General features: G+C 46.9%; 2 protein-coding genes across 2 annotated transcripts in view; one reads left to right on the plus strand and one right to left on the minus strand.

Moving 5' to 3' along the window:
* Nucleotides 1-9,649, plus strand: part of LOC115549436 (leucine-rich repeat and immunoglobulin-like domain-containing nogo receptor-interacting protein 3) — a 37,238-nt gene extending 27,589 nt beyond the window's left edge. The window contains exons 2-4 of the mRNA XM_030364636.1: nt 1-154; nt 348-1,091; nt 1,741-9,649. The exon at nt 1-154 is cut by the window's left edge and continues 453 nt beyond it. Coding sequence (XP_030220496.1) covers nt 1-154; nt 348-1,091; nt 1,741-2,310 — 1,468 coding nt within the window. The 3' untranslated portion in view covers nt 2,311-9,649. The remainder of the gene's footprint in view (nt 155-347; nt 1,092-1,740) is intronic.
* Nucleotides 9,650-14,730: 5,081 nt separating this feature from the next.
* LOC115549469 (hepatocyte nuclear factor 6-like) overlaps nt 14,731-22,500 on the minus strand; it is a 12,351-nt gene continuing 4,581 nt past the window's right edge. The window contains exon 2 of the mRNA XM_030364691.1: nt 14,731-16,090. Coding sequence (XP_030220551.1) covers nt 15,675-16,090 — 416 coding nt within the window. The 3' untranslated portion in view covers nt 14,731-15,674. The remainder of the gene's footprint in view (nt 16,091-22,500) is intronic.

Raw genomic sequence — 22,500 nt, forward strand, 5'->3', positions numbered from 1 at the left:
GCCCATGGGCGCCTTCGCCAGGCTGGGGAACCTGACCAGCCTGGACCTGAGCGAGAACAAGATGGTGATCCTGCTGGACTACACCTTCCAGGACCTGAGGAACCTTAAACACCTGGAGGTGGGCGATAACGACCTGGTCTACATCTCCCACAAGGCGAGTCCTGTACCTATTAGCACTAGCACTAACATTTAACATTAATAAGCTATCGAGCGCTCCCTAGGTAAACAGTGCATAATTGATCATACTTAAATAATAGATATCACGGTTATTACCATGTTCCCCCCACGTCGGTTTCTATGGTTACCCGGCTGCCCGTTATCTGAAGGTCCTCTGTGATCCTTTGCAGGCGTTCTCCGGCCTGCTGGGCCTGGAGGACCTGACGATAGAGCGCTGTAACCTGACGTCCATCTCGGGCCCCACGGTGTCCTACCTCCGCAGCCTGGTCACCCTGCGGCTGCGCCACCTCAGCGTCGCCGCCCTGGAGGACCAGAACTTCCGCAAGCTTTCCAACCTGCGCGGCGTGGAGATCGACAACTGGCCCTACCTGGAGCACGTCTCCCCGCAGAGCTTCCAGGGTCTGGACCTGCGGTGGCTGTTCATCACCAACACCAACATCACGTCGGTGCCCTCCGCCTCCTTCAAGAACCTGGTGCACCTCACCCACCTCAACCTGTCCTACAACCCCATCAGCTCCCTGGAGCCCTGGGCCTTCAAGGACCTGCTGCGGCTGAAGGAGCTGATCATGGTGAACACGGGCCTCATGACCGTGGAGCCCCACGCCCTGGGCGGCCTGCGGCAGATCCGCGTGCTCAACTTCTCCGCCAACGACCTGCAGACGCTGGAGGAGGGCGCCTTCCACTCGGTCAACAGCCTGGAGACGCTGCGGGTGGACGGGAACCCGCTGCTGTGCGACTGCCGCCTGCTCTGGATCCTGCAGCGGCGGCGCACACTCAACTTTGACGGCAGGGTGCCGGTGTGCGCGGGCCCCGCGGAGGTGCAGGGCCACAGCCTGAGCACCTTCACCGACTCGGCGCTCTTTGATCACTTCACCTGCCAGAAGCCCAAGATCCGCAACCGCAAGATGCAGCAGGTAACAGTGGAGCGCGATGGAACAGTAATGACGGGAAGGAAGTTAACACTCCTGTAATCACCGCCGCGCGGAGCGGAACCGGCTGAGCGCTTTATTATTCCTCTGATATTCCATTAATATCTGATCGTGGCTGATGCAGTTTTATAAAATAACACCTCTGATGATTATATTATTCTAACGAATGCACCGGGAGACGCCCTCCATGTTATTGTGTATTGATTTGTCCACCGTCTCATTCCTTTTTAAACAAACATATTCTCTCCCTCTCCCTCCCTCCCTCCCTCTCTCTCTCTCTCTCTCTCTCTCTCTCTCTCTCTCTCTCTCTCTCTCTCTCTCTCTCTCTCTCTCTCTCTCTCTCTCTCTCTCTCTCTCTCTCTCTCTCTCTCCCTCTCTATCTCTCTCTCTCTCTCTCTCTCTCTCTCTCTCTCTCTCTCTCTCTCTCTCTCTCTCTCTCTCTCTCTCTCTCTCTCTCTCTCTCTCTCTCTATCTCTCTCTCTCTCTCTCCCCCCCTCTCTCTCTCTCTCACCCTCTCTCTCTCTCTCTCCCTCTCTATCTCTCTCACTCTCTCTCTTTCCCTCTCTCTCTCTCTCTCTCTCTCTCTCTCTCTCTTTCTCTCTCTCTCTCTCTCTCTCTCTCTCTCCCCTGCTAGGTGGTGACTCGCGAGGGCCAGCCCGTCAGCTTCCTGTGCCGCGCCGAGGGGGAGCCCGTGCCCGCCATCATCTGGATCTCCCCGCAGCGGCGCCGCATCACGGCCAAGAACTCGGGCCGCATCACGGTGCTCCCCAGCGGCACGCTGGAGATCCGCTACGCCCAGCTCACCGACAGCGGGACCTACATCTGCATTGCCAGCAACGCCGGCGGCAACGACACCTACTTTGCCACGCTGACGGTGCGCGGCCAGCCCCTGGACACCGCCTCCGCCTTCTTCCTCAACCGCTCGCTGTACGCCGGCGACTTCCTCAACGACACCGACCGGAACGGCACGCGCGTGTTCCTCAAGTTCACCCTGGACCTGACCACCATCCTGGTGTCCACGGCGATGGGCTGCATCACCTTCCTGGGAGTGGTGCTCTTCTGTTTCCTGTTGCTGTTCGTGTGGAGCCGGGGACGCGGCCAACGCAAGAACAACTTCACAGTGGAGTACTCTTTCCGGAAGTCAGAGCCAGCGGTCGGCGGCACCACCAGCGGCGCCCGGAAGTTCAACATGAAGATGATATGAAACAACGCGGCCAGGGGTCCCTCGGGGGAGGCGTGAGCACGTCCCACACAAAACGTGTTTGACAAACAACAAGCGCACACAGCTGCTGACTCGCAAATGTCTGTCTTTTGTCTGAGCACGCTCAGTAGGTGGCCCCTACTTGAATTTGTCAAACCATGAGTCGCGGTTGGTTTGAGTTGTGGAGGACTCGTTTAAATCACGCTGACTGCACTGCCTCTCACACGCTTATTCAGCTTGTGGTTCATCAACAAAGGGTGATGATGAGGATCTGCTATATAGATTTGTTTCAAACGTTTTAGTCGGATAAGTATACTACAATTTTAGAGTCATAAGATAAGTTTAATTTGGCATGCTAACTGGGCTTTGGATAGTGGTGTCATGTCATGTCTTACACTCCAATGACAAAACAAACAAAGGCTTTTGTTTCTTTTCTGGGTTTTTCTAAATTAGCATGGGGATTCCAATTAAAATTTTAAGAGACATGGCTACCACCCAGTAAAACAGTTTCACAGCTTTGCTTTTGTAAACTCCTGCCTTGCTCGAGATCTTTGGCAACATTTTGAGACACTTCAATTATAGAGTCCCGTGGGCTTAAACACGAATAAAAGACTCCCTTTTGTAAGACGGTTTGAACATGTCTCCTATAGTATTTCTATAGCTGATCTACTGAGCGGGACCGGTCCGCTCAGACCCCTGCTGAATGGTGAGGAAGGTGGCGTAGGATCAACGATGTCCACCGTGGTCGATTGGGTTGAGATGCGGCACAATGCTAGCGGCAAACGTTCCCCTTCCGGCGACCGATGGCCCGCCGTCGGAGGCGCGTGTTTGCGACGAGGTGAGCTGTGTGCGTTTGGGACGAGCGCGCCGACCGGCCACGACAAACGATCCACCGGGGCCCGCGGCAGCCCGTGTCTCCGAGGGGTTTGGTTAGGAAGTCAAGCCCGACGGACACACGGGCTGCCTGGTCGCCGTGGCAACCGACATAAGGGAGAGCAAAAGGGGGTTGGGGCGGGGTGGTAGGATCAGTGGTGTGGTAGGGGGGGGGTGGTGGTGGTGGGAGGGGGGGGGAGGTGGTTGGAGGAGAGCGGAGGGGTGGGGGAGAGGGAGTGGCGTTAGCGGTCAGAGGAGAAACGGGGGCGGCGGGGGGGGGGGGGGGGTGGAGCGAGGTAGCAGCGTGACCTCCCTAAGCCTGATCCTCCGCACCGTTAACGCCAACACATCCCCCACCACCACCACCACCACCGCTTCCACCACCTCATCCCCTCATAACCTTTCATCCACCTGCCTTTGCTGGCAGTAAAGCGAGGTTTACTCACCCAGTGGCGGGCCTGATCCCCCAGCCACCCCCCCCCCCCTCAGCCTCCATCCTCTCCGTGGTGTTGGGGATGAACTGACCTTCACAGAGCTGCCAGTGGGGGACAGCCTGGGGAGTGTGGAGCGGCCTCAGAGGCACAGAGGAGAGGTGCAGAATACACTAAGGGGAGACTCACGTATAAATACACCTATTAACACACACACACACACACACACACACACACACACACACACGCAACTGCATACTCACCTGTCCTTAACGAGCTGATTAGGTGTCTGAGTACGGGGAATTTGTGTGCGTACGCAGTCCTCTGCCTCATCTCAGGACAACATTAGACCACTACAATCACCTGTACGTATACTCACGTACTCATAGGTATAAAGTATATCATAATATATATATAAATGAACCGACACTTTGTACATCATGACATTCCAATGTTATTGTACGTTGTGGATGAACGCATCATTCTATGAACAAAAACGATAATGTGCATTTAGTGTGACCAAACAAAGCCATAGTATTAGCACTTTGATGTTTATTTTTATAGAGGTAGTAGCGTGCTTCAGTAACGATCGATTATTGCAGCGTGTGTTCTATCGCCGCCATATTGCGAGCCCAATCTCAGCGTTCATAAAAGCCTCCGCCATAGTCATGTCCTGCACTAATTAAAACCGACTGACACAGACACACGCAGAGACATGTGTGCGTATGAAACGACCGTATCTCGGCTCTTTTCTTTGAATGGAAAACGAGCGGCGTCGTCAGCGTCGCACACGGACAGACACATGCATACATTACACACCCCGGTGCCCCGCGGCACGCGTTAAAAAACACTGCTCCTCCCTCTCTGTACCTCTGACGACGCCGGCCGGTCGGTGTGCGAATGTCTCTGCCCCCCTAGCCCAGTGCACAGCCCCCCCCCCCACCACCCCCACCCCCAACTCACTCACACCATCCCTCCCCCCACCCCACCCCACCCTCACTGGGTCCTCCTTCGGGAGGGGTCCCTGGCTGGAGACCGCGGATTTAAAATGTAAATGAAGTAGTGTCAACCCTACCCTTGCCATGGTGCAGTAGTAGAGTTAGGTGATGTGATCGGCCCCGCCCCGTTCCAGCGTTACGTTGCTGATTGGTTGTCTCCTCCCTTCTTATGATTAGACATTCGTTGACTGTTCTCTGTAACCTTTATAAGCTGTTTGAAAAAAAAAACTCCCCTTAATATCCGTTTGGCATTGGTTCGGTTCTCAACACCCAACGAGTCTGTGTGTGTGTGTGTGTGTGTGTGTGTGTGTGTGTGTGTGTGTGTGTGTGTGTGTGTGTGTGTGTGTGTGTGTGTGTGTGTGTGTGTGTGTGTGTGTGTGTGTGTGTGTGTGCGTGCGAGAGCAGAGCTTCGTCACATATGTTAAAGAGCTAAACAGTGAGTGTCTTGCCGTCTGTTCGTCTAGTTTTTCTGTATGAGTGTTGTAGGCCTACTTATGGTTGTGTGTGTGCGCGTTCGTGTGTGTGCCAGATGATTGTTGTTTTGCATTTGTTAGAGGGCTTAACTGAATAAAGCAGTAGATAAATTAAAACGTTAGCCACAATATAAATAACTATTGCGCCAACAATATGTGTATCATAAGGAAAATTGTATGGAATAAGGGTAATAAAGCACAAACAATATATGTGAAGGAGTAAAGATGAGTAATCGGCTAATAATAATTGAGTTGTGTCCAAATTGTGCAATTATATACAGTTAAAGAACTGCATATAAAAAATAGCCAACCATTTTGGCTCTGTTTGTATGTGGTGTTGAGAACAATATGGAGCCCTAATGGACCTTCCCCCTTTCCCCTGAAAATATCCCTTCGCTGTTTCATTCCGTGCTTCTCAATGGACAAAAAAAGTAGGGTGTTAGAAGACAGTGAAGAATGTCTTTTGTGATTATCAACGGTGTTGTCGTGTAAACCATCAACCACAGAAGCATACAGGATGTTTTTGAAAATGTAATGTTTTTTTTGCAATCCTCTTATCTTTTCTACGACCTCTGTGTACTCCTTGGCTTCCTCTTCTGTTGCCTCTCCCCCCTATGTGCCCTTGTAGTTTCCCAGTGTCGGAGTGGGATGTGGTGGTGTGGTGGTAGACACGTGTTCTTTGTGGTCGGTCGTTGTGTACTGTCTTGTCTTTCCTTGTGTTTTGGTGCGGCCGCACGTGGAGCAGGCTCAACAACATGTCAGGAAAAAGAAAAAGAGGAAGGGGTGACCCAGGTTCCCTTAAAATAATACCATCGGTTCATCGCCATCAAAAGCCCCGTTCCCGAGGAGTGGATACAATCTGCAGGCAAAGTACGCTCTGCGACCCTCTCTGGATAGGGAAACTGTATCTACTCCTCCCCCCCCCACACACACACACACACATATACACACACACACTTGTTTAATTTCTGAATCCATAAATGTAAATAAAACATTATATTATCTGGAGGAGTGTAGTGCTGCAATACTGTGACTTCTTTTTTAAACACCCAAACTTACTTCCTTCCGGCTTGACCAAGAAAACCAGTCAGTCAGTCCAAATCTGCCTTGTTAGGCTGGTCAGGGTTTGAGATAAGCATGCCCATTTATTCAAACCCACAAGTCCTTGAAAGATGGAGGAACTCAGTTCATTGGAAGGGAAAGATAAATAAAAAGGACAAAAAAACAAGCGGTTCTTTGAAGTGAATTCAGCCGGGCCCTATTAGGCCCCCTCTACTTCCCTCCTCCCCGTGGGAGCTTATCAAATATTAAAGTATTTTGATAAACATTGTAATGCTGAAATTAGACCGTCACCTAACAACCTGTGAACGGTCCTTTTTAAGGGCCAATAAAATGAATAAAAAAACCATTTAACCTATCAAATCGACATAAAGGAGACTCTTTAGGCTGTATATTTCTCCTGCTACATCAAGGGACCTGAGTCTCATTCAACCTGCCTGGAGAAGCTCCTGGCTGGGGGGCCCTTCTTGTTTGTCTTTGCCTGACGTTGATCCAGCGCGCTCTAGACGCCCTATTTACAACAGCCGTAAAAACATACTTATTTGGGGACCTTCTGCTGTGCTTTCAAAGTCTCCGTAGAAAAGAAAGAGACTGAAACATCAAAACGGGCAGACGCTGATGATCGTGGCATCATTACCAGCCAAATGTGAATAATTCATTGCTCGACATGTAGCGTTTTTGTTTTTTTTACATCATTTCATAGTTAACGAAAGTAGTTACTTGTCTTTTCGATTGGTAATGAGGCTTTTAATGTCCTACCTGCTGTTTACAAGTCTTGATGACTGGCGCTTTGTGTGTTGCGGTCCAAGAAAGTAGGATATTTTTAACCTCAAATCTGTCATTCAACATAAGCCTCAGCTGGAGTCAGTGCTCTCTTATTCCCAGTAGATGAATCCATCTCTGACTTCTTGTTATCGTACAGCTGCCATGTTGATTGGATTTAATCTGAATGATCAGAGCTGAAGGGAGCCATAATGCAAAACCTGCATTTGGAGGGAGGCTAATTCGGTTATCAATTGACTTATTGCAGCAATTTATATCGTAGACCTTGAAATATGGGAGAATCCGAGTGGTATGCTGTCTTCATTTGGTGATCTAGCTTCCTCACAAGCCAATCAAATGCCTAAATATTGGCTTTCAACATTCAATCATATTGCATTGTTGATATTGTTGTTCCATAAAACATAGGATAAACAATTGTCTGGACTTGACGGTGTGACACAATCATAGTGTAAATCATTAGCTGACGTATGCTTGCAATAACAAATCATATTATGCAGGAATGACGACATTGAAAAATAAATGGTCAAATCACAGAATATATCCAGAAATGCAGGGGGCAGTCACATCATGCTTCATCCAAACCTTGACCAGAGACCAGCAAATGTATGGCAACACTGACCCCCCGTGGAGCGGTTCTGTCACCACAGGGACCGATAGCGGTCCTACCGCGAAGCCATGACGCTCCTTCAGTGATTGGCACACACACACACCGCTTTATATCCGGATTGATTTCAGAGGTTATCACCTTACTTCCACAGAGAAAATATTGACTGTTAGCACTATTATTCAGTGGTTCACTGATTTCTCCAATAGCCATAGCAGGACCTGTTTTGGGATTGAGGTTTTGTTTTTTTGACCCTAGTGACAGTGAGACAGGTGTACTTATCAGGAAAGGCATGCGTTCAGTTTAAGGTAAAGCAACTGTGCAGACTGAGACTCAGTCTCGCTGTAGATATGTATCTCTCTTTAAATGTGTCTGATGCCTTATCGGCTTTATCAACGTTGAACGATATGATCATATAGTAATAAAACGAATAATAATGTCACTCTTTTTTCATGTTCATGAACAAAATAATGTTTATAAAAAAATGTCATGGCTGAGAGCGGCAAACGATCATACCCACCTGACGGCCACACTGCCTCTCTTGTTCGTGATGCTAGCAGGTGTGATCTATGCACGTGTTCCGTGGACAGTCGTTTGTGTCGCCAGACTTCCGGCTACAGCTGTGTTTGGGAGCAATGATTGGTTATCGTGGCCCCCAGATAATGACTTTACATCAACCAATCAAGTCAGTGGAAAATAAGCGTGCTGTGCGTTATTAAAGATAGTATTATAGATAGCTGTTAAAGAGGTCGTTCTGAAACGAACCTAGGATAGGAATTATGTGTATTCATACAAGGACGACCGTAGAACATATATGTCCGTAAGCATACACGGAGAGAATCTGTTCTTTGAATGTGTAAATTGTAAGGTGTATGAATTGATATTCTGAGCTGGGCCGTGGGACTGATCAATGCGGTATGGAGAATGGGATTATTAATGGTATACAGCCATTGATCTGTCTTGAACCGTGTCACTCACTGATTTCCGATAGGGTGGGAGTGGGGGTCACAGAATCCTCGACCTGGTTGGCACTGGTTCCATAGGTTTCCAGATTATCGGTAATATCTTAAGGAGATTACTTTTGTTGTTGTATTTATTTCTTGCAAGATAGTGCCGGATGAGTTGATTGGCCCCAGGTCAGAGATGTACGTGACACGTCCCCCTCCTGTCCTGAGTCACAGGTAGGTCTGTGCTCGATGGAGCCCTGGAATGTAAAACATTGGCAAACAATTGAAGAATATGATACACCATTGCCAGTCCAATTTCTATTTCATATCACTGTCACACTCTATTCATAGTCATTGGTCTATCTATCATTATAGGCCGATCTGTCTATCAAGCTATCAGCCTATTTCCTGTCAATCAATTTATATTTATCGGATATCAGTCAGCCTGCTTGTCAATAGATCAATCTTCATTTTACTTCTCTCTTTGCGTTCTCATTTTGGCACCAATGTCGCCCTAACAATGCGATATGTAGGCCTACTGTATATGCATCTATATTTTTTTAGCGTTCTGTTCTAGTTGTGTTGCACACTAGTGGCAGAATCCTCTCCATCTCTGACCACTAATCCAGAAACCTAGGAATGAGGGTGGCTCCATTGAATGCAGACACAGGCTCAAATACTGGGGTTAGTTGTTTTGAAATCACACATCACTTGATTATAGCTCCGCGTTTGGACTGGCTCTTACAACAGCAACAATAAAAAACAAACTGTTTGCAGCAAATTAAACTATGACCCATAATGATTCCAGATCCCCCTGTTGCTGATCCTTGGTTTTGGAGGGCGGACATGATGTACATATTAAGAGTTGTGTGATGTCGTCTGTATGGACACAGCCATGTCTGACAGAAGATTAAATCAAACAATGGTTTTGAATTGTAAATAGAGTAGGAATATTAATATAAAGTAGAATTTCTGCTTCACCATTCCAGGGATCACCCGCGTCTTAGCTTAGTCCCATGGCCGCTTGGTGTCACATGAAGATATTGTTAATAATGTATTTGTCAATAAAACATGGATTGTTTTTTTTTCTATGTGTGTTTTATATACTGTCTGTCTTGTAAGAAAACAATACAAGAACTCCTTTTCATCATAAAAGCATGTTCCTTCTCCGTCACAGGTGTTGTGTGCTTATTAACGGTGAGTTTTGTTACCTGTTGCACACGCACACACAAACGCACTGACAATACAGTGTACAGTTCCGTCTTCTGCCGCCAGATGGTATCAGCACATCACCGTATAAGGTGGCGTTTCAAAATAGATATCGACTTGAAAGCCATAAATACGCAGAGGTCCAATTCCTTGTATCTTTATTTGTATAATCAAAACACAGTTTACCCATATTGTTTTTTTTACTTGGTGTAAATTATTACACTGATTTATCCATCCACAGGGTATAAGCAAATCACCATGACTGACACAACATTATTATAGTGGGAAGAAGACTGAAGAATGACTCTCTGGGCTTTGTTTAATCTGTTTGTGTTTCAAAAACAAACCATGAGCGGAAATTTGCTATGAGCTACATTGTTATTGTGTGTGTACATGTCTGTGTGTGTGTTTGTGCGTGGTGTGATTGAACATGCACGTGTGATGTGTGTGTTTGCATGTGTGTGAACACATGCATGTGAGGGAGTTTGTGTGTGTGTGTGTGTGTGTGTGTGTGTGTGTGTGTGTGTGTGTGTGTGTGTGTGTGTGTGTGTGTGTGTGTGTGTGTGCGTGCGGGCATCTGATAAGGATCTTTGATAGGTCACCTGATCCTCGGTGGCCTGGCCTATAAAGGTCATCCAGGGAAAGGTCAGAGGTGAGCCGGGAAATGGGCAATGCAAATAATAAAAAGGGTTTAGTGAGAGCCATCCTACCTCCTCTTAACCTAACACGTCTCCTGGCCAGTCTGCGTCCCTCTGCCCCGCCCTGCTCCCTCGCCCTCCCTCCCTCCCTCCCTCCTTATCACCCTCTCTCTCGCTCTGCCGTGTCTCTGCGCTATTTGAAATTGATTGTCTTCTACCATCACAAAGACACTTGGTTCTGATTGATTGAATGGTAGGGGCATAGAAGAGGAAAACATTGACACTGGGGGGGGGGGGGGGGGGGGGGGGGTCCACGCCTCTTAAGCCACTCTGAAGGAAATCAAAATGGAGGCATTATTGTATACCCGATGTGAAAGTATTGAGGTGGCTGCGTGTTTGCTCTGCTTTTCACAAGCGGTTGCTATTTTTACCCGAGAAATCACCAGGTATCGCACACACAGTAAGGTCGAACTCAAAAGTGCTGAAACAACGGAAATGAACCGTACATTTATCGTACACACTCTCTCGTCATCTCGTGTACACAAACAGACATGCACTCACACACACACACACACACACACACACACACACACACACACACACACACACACACACACACACACACACACACACACACACATTCACAAGCACATACACACTAGTTTTAAATATAGAATTAGCAGAAAGGTAGGTATGAAAATACAAAAAAGGGGGGTGGTTACAGTTGGCAAAAAATACAAATAGCTAAGAAAATGAATATACACCGTACAGATATAAATGAACACGTTTTATGCAAACACATGAGGAAGAGCATAGAATCCCACAGAGCCAAGACAATAAAAAGATGACGTTAAAATCCAGTTTTTTTGTTTCACCCTCTCTGCTCTCACTGTAAGAGGTACAATTGATCCTGCAGTTTCTATACAGCTATATAGTATCCATGCATAAAAGAGTCACTCATCCCACCCCCGCTGATAGAGGAGCTTTTGTATGTTTTTTTTCATATGGGGTCACTTTAGAACACATAGGACAATAATCTGATTCAAATAAAGACTAATAATGTAGAACAAAATGCATTGTCAATTATTCCAATCTGTGTCCTTAGGCTTACCATACAGTCCTTCGTCTGGCTCACGATAACCAACATTTGAACAGTGTTAATGTACAGTATGACATAGCTTCTTGTAGCCGATTGTCCTTCTCTAAAGCTACCACAAGGGGGCGGTGCCCACATCCTTCCTTAGCCCGCATACGAAGGACATCGTGCAAAAGTACAAATCATAAATAGGCCGAATTAATCAACTCAATGAACGACAAACAATTAAACAGCTTACAATACACACACTCTTTAAAAAAACACAATTATTAAGTTGTGACTTGGTGCCACTTTCATTGCTAAACATTGTCATTATTGATTTATTAAATAACCTTTACATAAGATTTGAGGTATATCGAGATGAATTGTCTACACATGCCTGCCAAAATGTAACGCTACCCGGACGAAGGGACAGGTGAAGAGGGTTTGGATGTGCGGGGACACTGGGGCTATTGGTCTTTTCCAGTTATCACGGATGACATTGATTGGTCATTGGTCGAGTATTGCATCAGTTTTAATATGCCAGCCAATGAAAAAGAGTGATCGGCGAGAAATTGTAAACGAGTAATACACACACCCACACACCTACACTAGCATTACAAATTACACAAAAATATCTCTGGTAGGTGTGTGTGTGTGTGTGTGTGTGTGTGTGTGTGTGTGTGTGTGTGTGTGTGTGTGTGTGTGTGTGTGTGTGTGTGTGTGTGTGTGTGTGTGTGTGTGTGTGTGTGTGTGTGTGTGTGTGTGTGTGTGTGTGTGTGATTATGTAGGTGTGTGCGTGTGTGCGTGTGTGTGTCAAAATTATGCATGAGTCTTCAGTCTACTCTTAAAAAATGGCCTACTTATCATCTCAGTAAACAATCTTTTGATGCCTGTATAAAAGAAAGTGCTTCCTTAGGGTCATGTGGAACCTCCAGTGTCGCTCCCACCTCCATCCAGGGTGTGCCCCCCTTCACCCTCAAACAGTGTGTGTGTGTGTGTGTGTGTGTGTATGTGTGTGTGTGTGTGTGTGTGTGTGTGTGTGTGTGTGTGTGTGTGTGTGTGTGTGTGTGTGAGAACAGTGGGCGTGCGTGTGTGCGTGACTGCATATGCATTCAAAGCAGTCCATCCCATAGTTGAAAGAAAAAGGCACTCAACTATGCTCCATATGTAAAGTGACTGCAAGCATGCATTTGTATGTATTGTCTTTGCGTGCGTGTGTGTGTGTTTTTTGTATGTGTGTGCGTGTGTTTTTTTTTGTATGTGTTTTATACGTGTGTGTGTTGTGTGTGTGTTAATGTACACGTGTGTGTGTGTGTGTGTTAATGTACGTGTGTGTAAGTGTTTGCGTGTTTGTGTATATGTATGTTTGAGAGTGTGTGTCTCTTAGTTAATATATATATGTGCGTGTGTGTGTGTGTGTGTGTGCGTGCGTGCGTGCGTGCGTGTGTGCGTGTGTGTGTGTGTGTGTGTGTGTGTGTGTGTGTGTGTGTGTGTGTGTGTGTGTGTGTGTGTGTGTGTGTGTGTGTGTGTGTGCGTCCCCGGTCCAGTGCTAACATGGCAGGCTGAAATATCTTTGGTTCTGGTGGCTGGGGTCCAGTCCACTCTGTTCTGTGAGGTAGCCGCGCGCTAGCGATGCGTTCCCTTGACTTGACACTTGGCCCATTCACGCCTCAGCTCTGGGTTTAAACGTCAAACATCATCACCGACGACAAAAGGACACTAAAGTCTAGAACAACCTACAGATCTCTCCGACGAACCTTGCAAGTTAGGCTAGCTTTTAAAATGACACCCTCCAGAAGAAGCAACCCTATATAGTGCATTGACCAAGTGAGCCGTGTAGGAACGCCACTGCCGCCTGGTCCTTATAGTCTCTTATCTGCCTCTGATACGCCTATCTCCATTCTGCACCCTCCGCACTCCTGTCTGCATCTCCCATCTAATATGATTATCTCCCGCTAGAAGATGCTACACAACAAGTGGCTTTGCCCAAATCAAAACAGAAGAAAGGAATGCAGCGGTTTCCATGGTAACCAAAAAACATCATCATTGCACACGCCCCACGCAATGCCCCTCCCCGATTGACAGGTCTCTCTCTTCGCGGTCCATGTCCAGTTGAAAGGGTCAAAGTTCAGAGGGTTTAAAGTATTGGTATCCTTGGGGGGTGTCCGGACGCTCCCGCTTAACACGAGTTCAATTGCGTTTTGTCGCACAGGTATACACAAGTATAATACACAGGTATAATACACAAGTATAATACACAGTCCATCGTGCGCGGAATCCCTTCTTTCTCTGTGCACAGGACAGTCCATGACAGTCTTTTTTTTAATCATTTTTTTTTTGTCAATTTTTTCTCTTTTTCTGAGTCTAAATGTTCGTACATTTTGTCGACAAGGTGCTTCTTTTCATACAGTTGCAGCACCACAGAGCACGGCCAAGAACCCGCGTGCCCGTGGTGCCGTAAATACCCGCATCAATATTAAAGAGGGAGTAGGGAGGAATAGGTTGAGACAGAGAAAGGACGGGAGAGATAGAACTAGAGAGCGAAAGACGCAGAGAAGGGAAAACACATAGAGAGAGAAAGAGATAAAGAGAGAAGGATAAAGCAAGAGAAACAAAGTTATTTACAGTGATTTAACCAATGCTAATTGGAGCGCGCACGGGCCCAATTGATCTTATCAACAGAGTTGTCTGTGTTTTTGTTTTGAGGGGAGGAGTTGCCGACATGCGCCTGCTTTGTGGAGGTTCAGCTGACGCACCGGACACGATCAGGGGGATGGACGGGAGGGCGGGAGGCAACGCAGGCTGCATCTGTTCTCTCTGATTATCATAAAGAGGCAAACATCATTGGCACTGGGAATCCTATATTGTGACATTTGACCTCTGTATTTGGCCACTAGAACAGTGCAGCGAGCCTGTTGCCTTTCACCTGGACACTACATCATGATTTTATGTTTGAAAATGCGAGCGCACGTATATCGGCTCTGTTTGATTGTTCCTCTATTTTAACCTGAAATTACCTCTTGATTGGCTACATAATTTATAACCTCGTAGCCACCCAAAAGATGGAGTCGAAAGGCTAAAATTGTAAATGAATGAAATAAACACAGTATGTCAGTGGCTCATAACGTCTGCTCCATTAATTCTCCTCCACGACTGAGTTGAAATGCCTCAGTGGTGTGTGTGTGTGTGTGTGTGTGTGTGTGTGTGTGTGTGTGTGTGTGTGTGTGTGTGTGTGTGTGTGTGTGTGTGTGTGTGTGTGTGTGTGTGTGTGTGTGTGTGTGTGTGTGTGCGTGTGTGTGTGTGTGTGTGCGTGTGTGTGTGTGAGAGAGAGAGAGAGGAAAAATGCCCTAATGACGCTAAAGAGCGGCTATTTGGTGACCATAATTAAAAAAAAAAAGTCCCAAATTAGATACATAATTCCGAAGCGCCCGTTACGGAGGGCGCTCTGGAATGAATTGACAGGATATATAGGCTGTTGCGCGATAAGGGATGATTGAGGACGATCTCCTAACGAACAGCAGGTGGCACTCTAACCCCGGCTGGGAATGTGCTAGATCACTGCAGTGAAATTAACAACCCAGGATCGGCTCACCGCGTGGCCTCTTGGGCACATGCGTGTTCGCACGAGACCCATGCCTGCATGGCGGGGATGGATGCAGAGTGGTGGGGGGGAGGGACTGGATGGGCATACTCCATGTGTGGTGCGCGGGATTTGCAGGCCAATATAAGCACACGGATGCATTAACAACATAAAAAGGCTACCTAAACTCCATGCCCAAGCCTAGTTAAAGCATGGGATGGAAAGACGTTGCAGGTGCACCAATCAGCTCAGATTATGTAGTGGGCCAACTATAAAATGCCTATATGCACATGATAGCACCGATGTAACGATTACGTTTCTGATGTCTTTGTTTGCATCGTTTAGCTGTCGATGGCTTTATGTCTTGGTACATTCATTTCCCCGCTGGAAAACCATCATATACAGGCTACAATGGACTTCTAATACCATCGTGTGTCGCTACAGGGCAGGGCCTATATGTAAAGCTATTTGTTCTTTGGTTTATTTTTTTCCTAAATGCAGTTGATGAAGTGTAATGAAATGAAGAAGGCTGAATGTTGTAGAAATAGATAAAGTCGATTTTAAATGTAAAAAACAAAAAACGAACAGGTCATCCAAAAAAAAGGACCTGAATGTCCACTTTGATCATGACTTATGGAACATGGAGGAAAACAATGTCCCCACGCACACCGTCCTCCTCCCTCTCTGCCTCCTCCTAGGCTTTGGAGAAGGTGGGCGCGGAGGACGTGCCGGGCTGGATCGGTGAATGGTGCACGTTGTTGTTGTGGTTGTGGTTGTGTATGTTGTTGTTGTTGTTGTTGTTGTGGTTGTGGTTGTGGTTGTGGTTGTTAGTGTTCCCGTGGTGTAGGTGGCCGTGGACCCCGTGGCTCTGGTCCTCGGTGGCCCAGAGGTCCCGGGAGCGGCGGCGGGAGTTCATGAAGAAGTTGGAGACGGTGGAGAGCTCCAGGCCCAGCTGCTGGGAGATGGTGACCTGCATCTCCTTGGACGGCCGCCGGTTCTCCCTGAAGATGGCTACCAGGGTGCGACGCTGCAGGTCTGTGAAGACCAATCGCTGCTTCTTTGGCAACTGGCTGCGCTCCCGCCCCTGTTCTTGCTCCTTGCGTTTACATGCTGCAGAAGAGGGGTTGGGGGTGGGGCGGAGAATTCTGACATGAGTACAATTCATCTTTGGGTTATTGTAAAATGACAATAGGCCCACCAAATCAATCCCACAGCAGTGGACGCATGGGGCCGCCCCACGGCCGGGTAAAAGCAGAAACATGACCGGCACCGGCAGAATAAGAGCCGATGGGATGAGCCGTTATGAAGATTCATAACAGGCTAATAAAGCAGTATACGCTGCTGGATGCACATTTTTAATGGTCAGTAGGCCTCTGTGGCGAATGCAAACAAAGCAAAGTGTTGATGCCTGTATTGTAAGAGACAGTCAAGGTTCGCTGTATGGACGGATAACTATTTGGACCCTTCTAGAATGATGAGCCAAGGTAAAAGCTGAAATAAAATAAAACCATACGCTCAAAAATTATCTATATAATAGTGCGAGGTACATGGGCTCAACAGACCCATATGGCTTCGGGCTTAATTATTTGAGATGCTTGGTGTGGGCATGGTTACTTATATATAGTTGGTCAAACCATAGATTTTAACTGCTTCAGCCAACCGTCTGTAGCCTGCCGTGCCTCGATGCACCGATAGCCGCTATAGGCTCCGGCTAGGAGACTGGAGAGAGTCTGTTCTGTTCTGTTGCCCTAAAAAGCTGCAATGATCGATTTTCCGCGGTTTTCTCCAGAGCACGTGGTCCAGTAATCAGGGCTCCCTTCCCCAGCCGATCGATCCTCATTGATTTCGCGAGACCGAGGTGTGTGTGTGCGTGTGTGTGCGTGTGTGTCTTTGTGTGTATGTGCAAGTGCGTGTGTTTGTGTGCGTGTCTGTGTATGTATGTACAAGTGCGTGTGTGGTGTGTTTCTGTGTGTGTATGTGCAAGTGTGTGTGTGTGTGTGTGTGTGTGTGTGTGTGTGTGTGTGTGTGTGTGTGTGTGTGTGTGTGTGTGTGTGTGTGTGTGTGTGTGTGTGTGTGTGTGTGTGTGCGCGTGTGTGTGTGTGTGTGTGTGTGTCCGGGCGCCGCGTGCAGTGTGTGTGGGTTCATGCGAGGGAGGACGTGCGCGCCAGCTGGGGAGTGCAGCGCGCTCCTTCACGATAGTGTATGGCGCTGAAGCGCGCGCAAGTGACAGACAGCTGAAGAAAAAATTGTTTATCTCTGGAAGAACAAAAGAGATGTGGTGGAGTAGGGTGTCAGACTGAAGGGGCACAGGAGGACAAAGGCATGGTTCTCATAAAATGCCGCCATTGACCTATAGCCCCCTTGAAAATACACAGAAGTGTGCCGCTTGAAGCCTGTGTGTTTGATGTCAAATGATACAGAGAGATGCTAGCAGGAATAGAGTCTGAGCCAGCCAGTACCATGCTGTACTGACTGTCGAAGGCGGCTGAAGACAGAGGACCGCACGCCGCAAAGCAGGGGGAGTATACATGAACGAAGGGATAAAATAAAGCGTGGACTGCAGTGTGTGGAGGGGCTGTATGCAAATGACTGATGGCTTTACAGCAGGTTTAGACAACAGCAGTAAACAAATTTGACTGTGAGAAGATCAATATGTGTGTGTGTGTGTGTGTGTGTGTGTGTGTGTGTGTGTGTGTGTGTGTGTGAGTGTGTGTTTTTTTGTATGTGTCCCTGTGCTCGTTTGTGCTTGAGTGTATATGATGTGTATGTATGTGTTTGTGTGTGTGTGTGTGTGTGTGTGTGTGTGTGTGTGTGTGTGTGTGTGTATTTATGTGTGTGTGTGTAATATGTGTGTGTATTTGTTTGGTTTTGTGTATTATGTGTGTGTCTGTGTGTCTGTGTGTATTTCTGTGTCAGCATGCATCCTGTTTGTGTGTTTATTTATTTGAAATAAATCCCATCCCGACCGGCTCCTCCCAGGGTGCAGGTAATGGAGATCTCGTTATCTACCTGGACGCTGGGCCCCGCTGTGGCTCCCAGGGTTTTACATGGTTGACCAAAAATAGATCGCTTCACCCATTCTGGATCTCTCCAACTGTTTGCGTCTTGTTGTTGTTCCCAATTGTTTTAATTTGCCCTCAGATTGATAGTCCCCATATTGATTGATCTGCACTTCAGAACCATTTCATGGAACGTTTATTCAATTGGTTCAGCCCGTCCAATGCCAGAATCTCCTCCCGGCACTCTAAGTGCTGGCTCAAACCAAACTCAATACTCTCTAATGTAATGACTGAATGCTAGTGCTAATATAGTGATAATTTAATATGTAATGCCTGTTTTCAAACAACTTGTGCCACCGGCCATTTTACGATGCCAACACCACTCGTTTCCCCCTCCATCAGCTGGACTGACGATTCTTCCAATCAGGGGTAGACAGAGACAGGGAGACAGAGACAGAGAGACAGGGAAACAGAGACAGAGAGACAGAGACAGGGAGACAGAGACAGAGAGACAGGGAGACAGAGACAGAGAGACAGGGAAACAGAGACAGAGAGACATAGACAGAGAGACAGAGACACAGAGACACAGAGACAGAGACAGGGAGACAGAGACAGAGAGACAGGGAGACAGAGACAGAGAGACAGGGAAACAGAGACAGAGAGACAGAGACAGGGAGACAGAGACACAGAGACACAGAGACAGAGACAGAGACACAGAGACAGAGACAGGGAGACAGAGACAGGGAGACAGAGACAGAGAGACAGGGAAACAGAGACAGAGAGACAGAGACAGGGAGACAGAGACACAGAGACACAGAGACAGAGACACAGAGACACAGAGACAGAGACAGAGACAGAGAGACAGCCGCCATTCCATAACCGCATAGCCACCGGAACCAAAGGTGTTAGTACCATAGGCTCTGAGCCCGATCGATAGATATTGACGATAATCAATAGGTCCACTCCAAATGAGACTCTTCGGCCTTCTGCAAATTCCCTTCCATATCAATGGACAGGACCTGGGGGGAAAGCAGGAAGAGCATGGCGGCTCATTAAAGCGTCGGCCCTTGAGACGAGTACCAAATAGTAAACGGTATCTTTAGTTCGCTCATTACCAAACGGGCTTTGCTGAAGAGACAAGCCGATGGATCCCATGCGGTCTCAAGTGGCGCTTTGTCATTTCATCGCTCTAAAGACATGTCTTTCTTGTTGCCGGCGATGCTAACACTTCTGCCACTTCTCTAGCCCTCCTGACCCTCCCCTCGATCGGACGCTTTGTCCGGACGCCTCTGATCCAAGTGTCAACAGCTGCTTGGCCCGAGAGCCATCGGCCTGTAGCGTGGTGATGGATAGTGACCGGTGCCTCTGCTAGCAGCCTTACCACCCCATTGTGCAGCTCCGGGTTTGAAGCCCGATTACCTGATTTCTCATTTGGTTCTGTAGTCCACATGCACATGCACGCTTTCACAAAAACAATAACGGATTTTCCAAAAACAAACCAAAACAAGATCTCTGCGGGGCCAACATGGGGCTATGATATCGCCAAGCAAGCACTTTTTTTTATTTAATTCATAACAGCGATGGATCGCTATCAGTCGATCACTGATCAATGCCAGCATGCTGTGCTACAAAGTATAGTGTGTCGTGTTTCCAAGGCGATACAGATTAAATAACATTGAATGGGGGGGGAGGGGGTTCTGTTGAGCAGAGGAAGCCGTGTGGTGTGAAGACACTCGGGCTCATTTGTGGCGAAAGGTGGAGCCCTGGGGGGGGCCCCCCTGGGTAACACAAGCAGCTCAGAGGACGTCTCTGTGTCCTGAAGGTTATTTGTAAACACAGATGAAAGCCTGAGAATCACAGTGCACGGAGCTGTCATCTGGGTACACAGTGTAGCCAATTGATACAAGACAACTAGTATTATATTTTACCACCTCATTCTAAGCGTTCCCCCCCTCCAACTATCTATCGTGATGACGCGTATCCTATCTGTTTAGTGTAGTGTGCATGTGTGTGTGCGCTTCTGTGTGTGTGTGTGTGTGTGTGTGTGCGTGCGTGCGTGCTCTCGTGCTGTGTGTGTGTGTGTGTGTGTGTGTGTGTGTGTGTGTGTGTGTGTGTGTGTGTGTGTGTGTGTGTGTGTGTGTGTGTGCATGTGTTTGGCGGTGTGTGTGCCCGTGCTCTCGTGCTGTTTGTGTGTATGTGTGTGTGTGTGTGTGTGCTTGTGTGCGTGTGCTTGTGTGTGTGTGTGCGTGTGGATGTGTGTGTGTGGGTATGTGTGTGTATGTGTGTGTATGAATGTGTGTGTGTGTGTGTGTGTGTGTGTGTGTGTGTGTGTGTGTGTGTGTGTGTGTGTGTGTGTGTGTGTGTGTGTGTATGTGTGTGTTTGTGTGTGTGTGTGTGTGTGTGTGTGTGTGTGTGTGTGTGTGTGTGTGTGTGTGTGTGTGTGTGTGTGTGTGTGTGTGTGTGTGTGTGTGTGTGTGTGTGTGTGTGTGGAGAGAGATAAAGGTAGATGAAGCATGAGTGGCAGACGGTGAACTAACCGCACCGTGCTGTTAGAAGACGGCTGGCTGCCTGACGGACGAGTTCGCGCTTTGTGTGCGGTGAGACGGGCCCTCTCCCGCACTGGACGGACTACTGCGGGGCGAGAAACAGTTGCGTAAATCACTCTTTGTTACACCTTTTGGGATGGTATTGATTGTATTGATCATTTTATATTCATTACTGTGGAATAAACGCTCGATTTCTTATAAAACATTAGCGTTTAAACGTCCCCTGATTGTTCAAATCGGTGGTATAATTGATTTGAAATCGATTATTTGACGACCTCGTTTGGTTTTTTTTGGGTTGTTTTTTTACGAAAATACTTTGTTCTCCGGGTAGGAACAGAGCTGTGGCATAGTTGCTGGCGCAAGTCCATGCGCAAATATTGGCCCAAAAGACACTTGTGATGCCACAAATTCCTCATGTGATAGTTTCATGTCCGTCTAAATAACACCACGCAAGCAAAACTATGTCAGTGTAAAATATGTTTACTTTCCTGTCTATTCTATTCGATGTCTATTCTATTCGATGTGCTGCAAATAGCCTATAAGAGAACATAACATCACAACTCTGCAACCATTATATTCTTACGACAAACGCGCCAAAATTATCCGAACGACATTGATTTTATTATTTATAGTCCTGAATTTATCTGCAAATAAAATATAGATTTGTCAAAAATTACTTGATTTGAATTGTCCTTACGGCTGCCCCTCCTATGAGATGTCACACTGCCACCAATTATTTGACATATAGAAAATGGCTACATAATAACATAATGTGTTGCATTGGCAAGTTTAAGTCTTTCGTTTTCAAAATAAATAGGATGTTTATTGCGACCCAACCAAACAACCATCCTCACTGAAGATGATAGGATCATGTCATGATTTGATCTGGCCATAAAACCAATATAATCCTAGCCAGTAGGCCTTTGAAACCCCTTTTTAAGTGCTGTGCATTTACAATTTGTGTTAGCTACTTTTTATTTTTTTAACTCTTTCTTACTTATTTTTATTTTATTTTTTTTACCACGTAGGCCTATATTGGCTTATAACAAACAGTTGAATAAAGTGTGTGGTTATATAGTCGGCTTAATGCTGACCGACTGGTGAATTTACGTTATTCATCACCTTTACCAAACTTTCTTATCAACCAATATATCTACTTAGAAATATATTGAGCTAAAATCTAAGAGTACATAATCGTCTTCAAATAAGTGTGACCACCTTTTTTCGAAATAGCGCGTAAAACGACTCGATCAGATTTTAGTGCAACTGTAAGAAAATAAATATATATAAATATATATGGGCCAATTGTCAGGTTGAATGATAGTTAATATGATTATTACTATTTTTAAATGATTACTGAAACAGTATACATTTTAAGTCCTTCTACTCCAGGACCAATGAAGCGAGAAAAAAAAATATTGGTATCTTGGTATGATAAAAAAAAGCTTGTGAATGCTACAAATCATTAGGTATTCAGTTCACAACATAGGTCGGTGGCTCTGTCTTTCATGCAGTGCAGCTACTGGGTGCCATGTTGGCCAGTAAAGGCTATCTGTCTGACATGCAGAGAGATCACCATAGGGCTGAAATGAAATCAGGATGGTAGGCTTAACTCCGCTGATGCTGCCAGAGCCAGCGGAATAGGAAGTATAGCTTCGGAAAGGAGGGAAGTTGGAAAGGATGAAGGAACAAAGAGAGACGGAAGGAAGGAAGGAAGGAAGCAAGGAAGGAAGGAAGGACGAAATCAAAAAAGAGGGATGGATGGAAGGCAGGGAGGCAAGGGAAGAAGAATGAAGGAGCCAAAGAGAGCAGAAGAGAGGAAATCAATAGCGATTCAGAGCAAGTCAGATAAGCCTGAACAATGTATAGACACACTCTATAACCCAGTCACACACATCTGGCTGATGTGGGCACATGGACAACTGGACAAACACACACACACACAAACACACACACACATACACACACACACACA

Source organism: Gadus morhua, chromosome 8 (genome assembly GCF_902167405.1).
Source record: "Gadus morhua chromosome 8, gadMor3.0, whole genome shotgun sequence".
NCBI lineage: Eukaryota > Metazoa > Chordata > Actinopteri > Gadiformes > Gadidae > Gadus > Gadus morhua.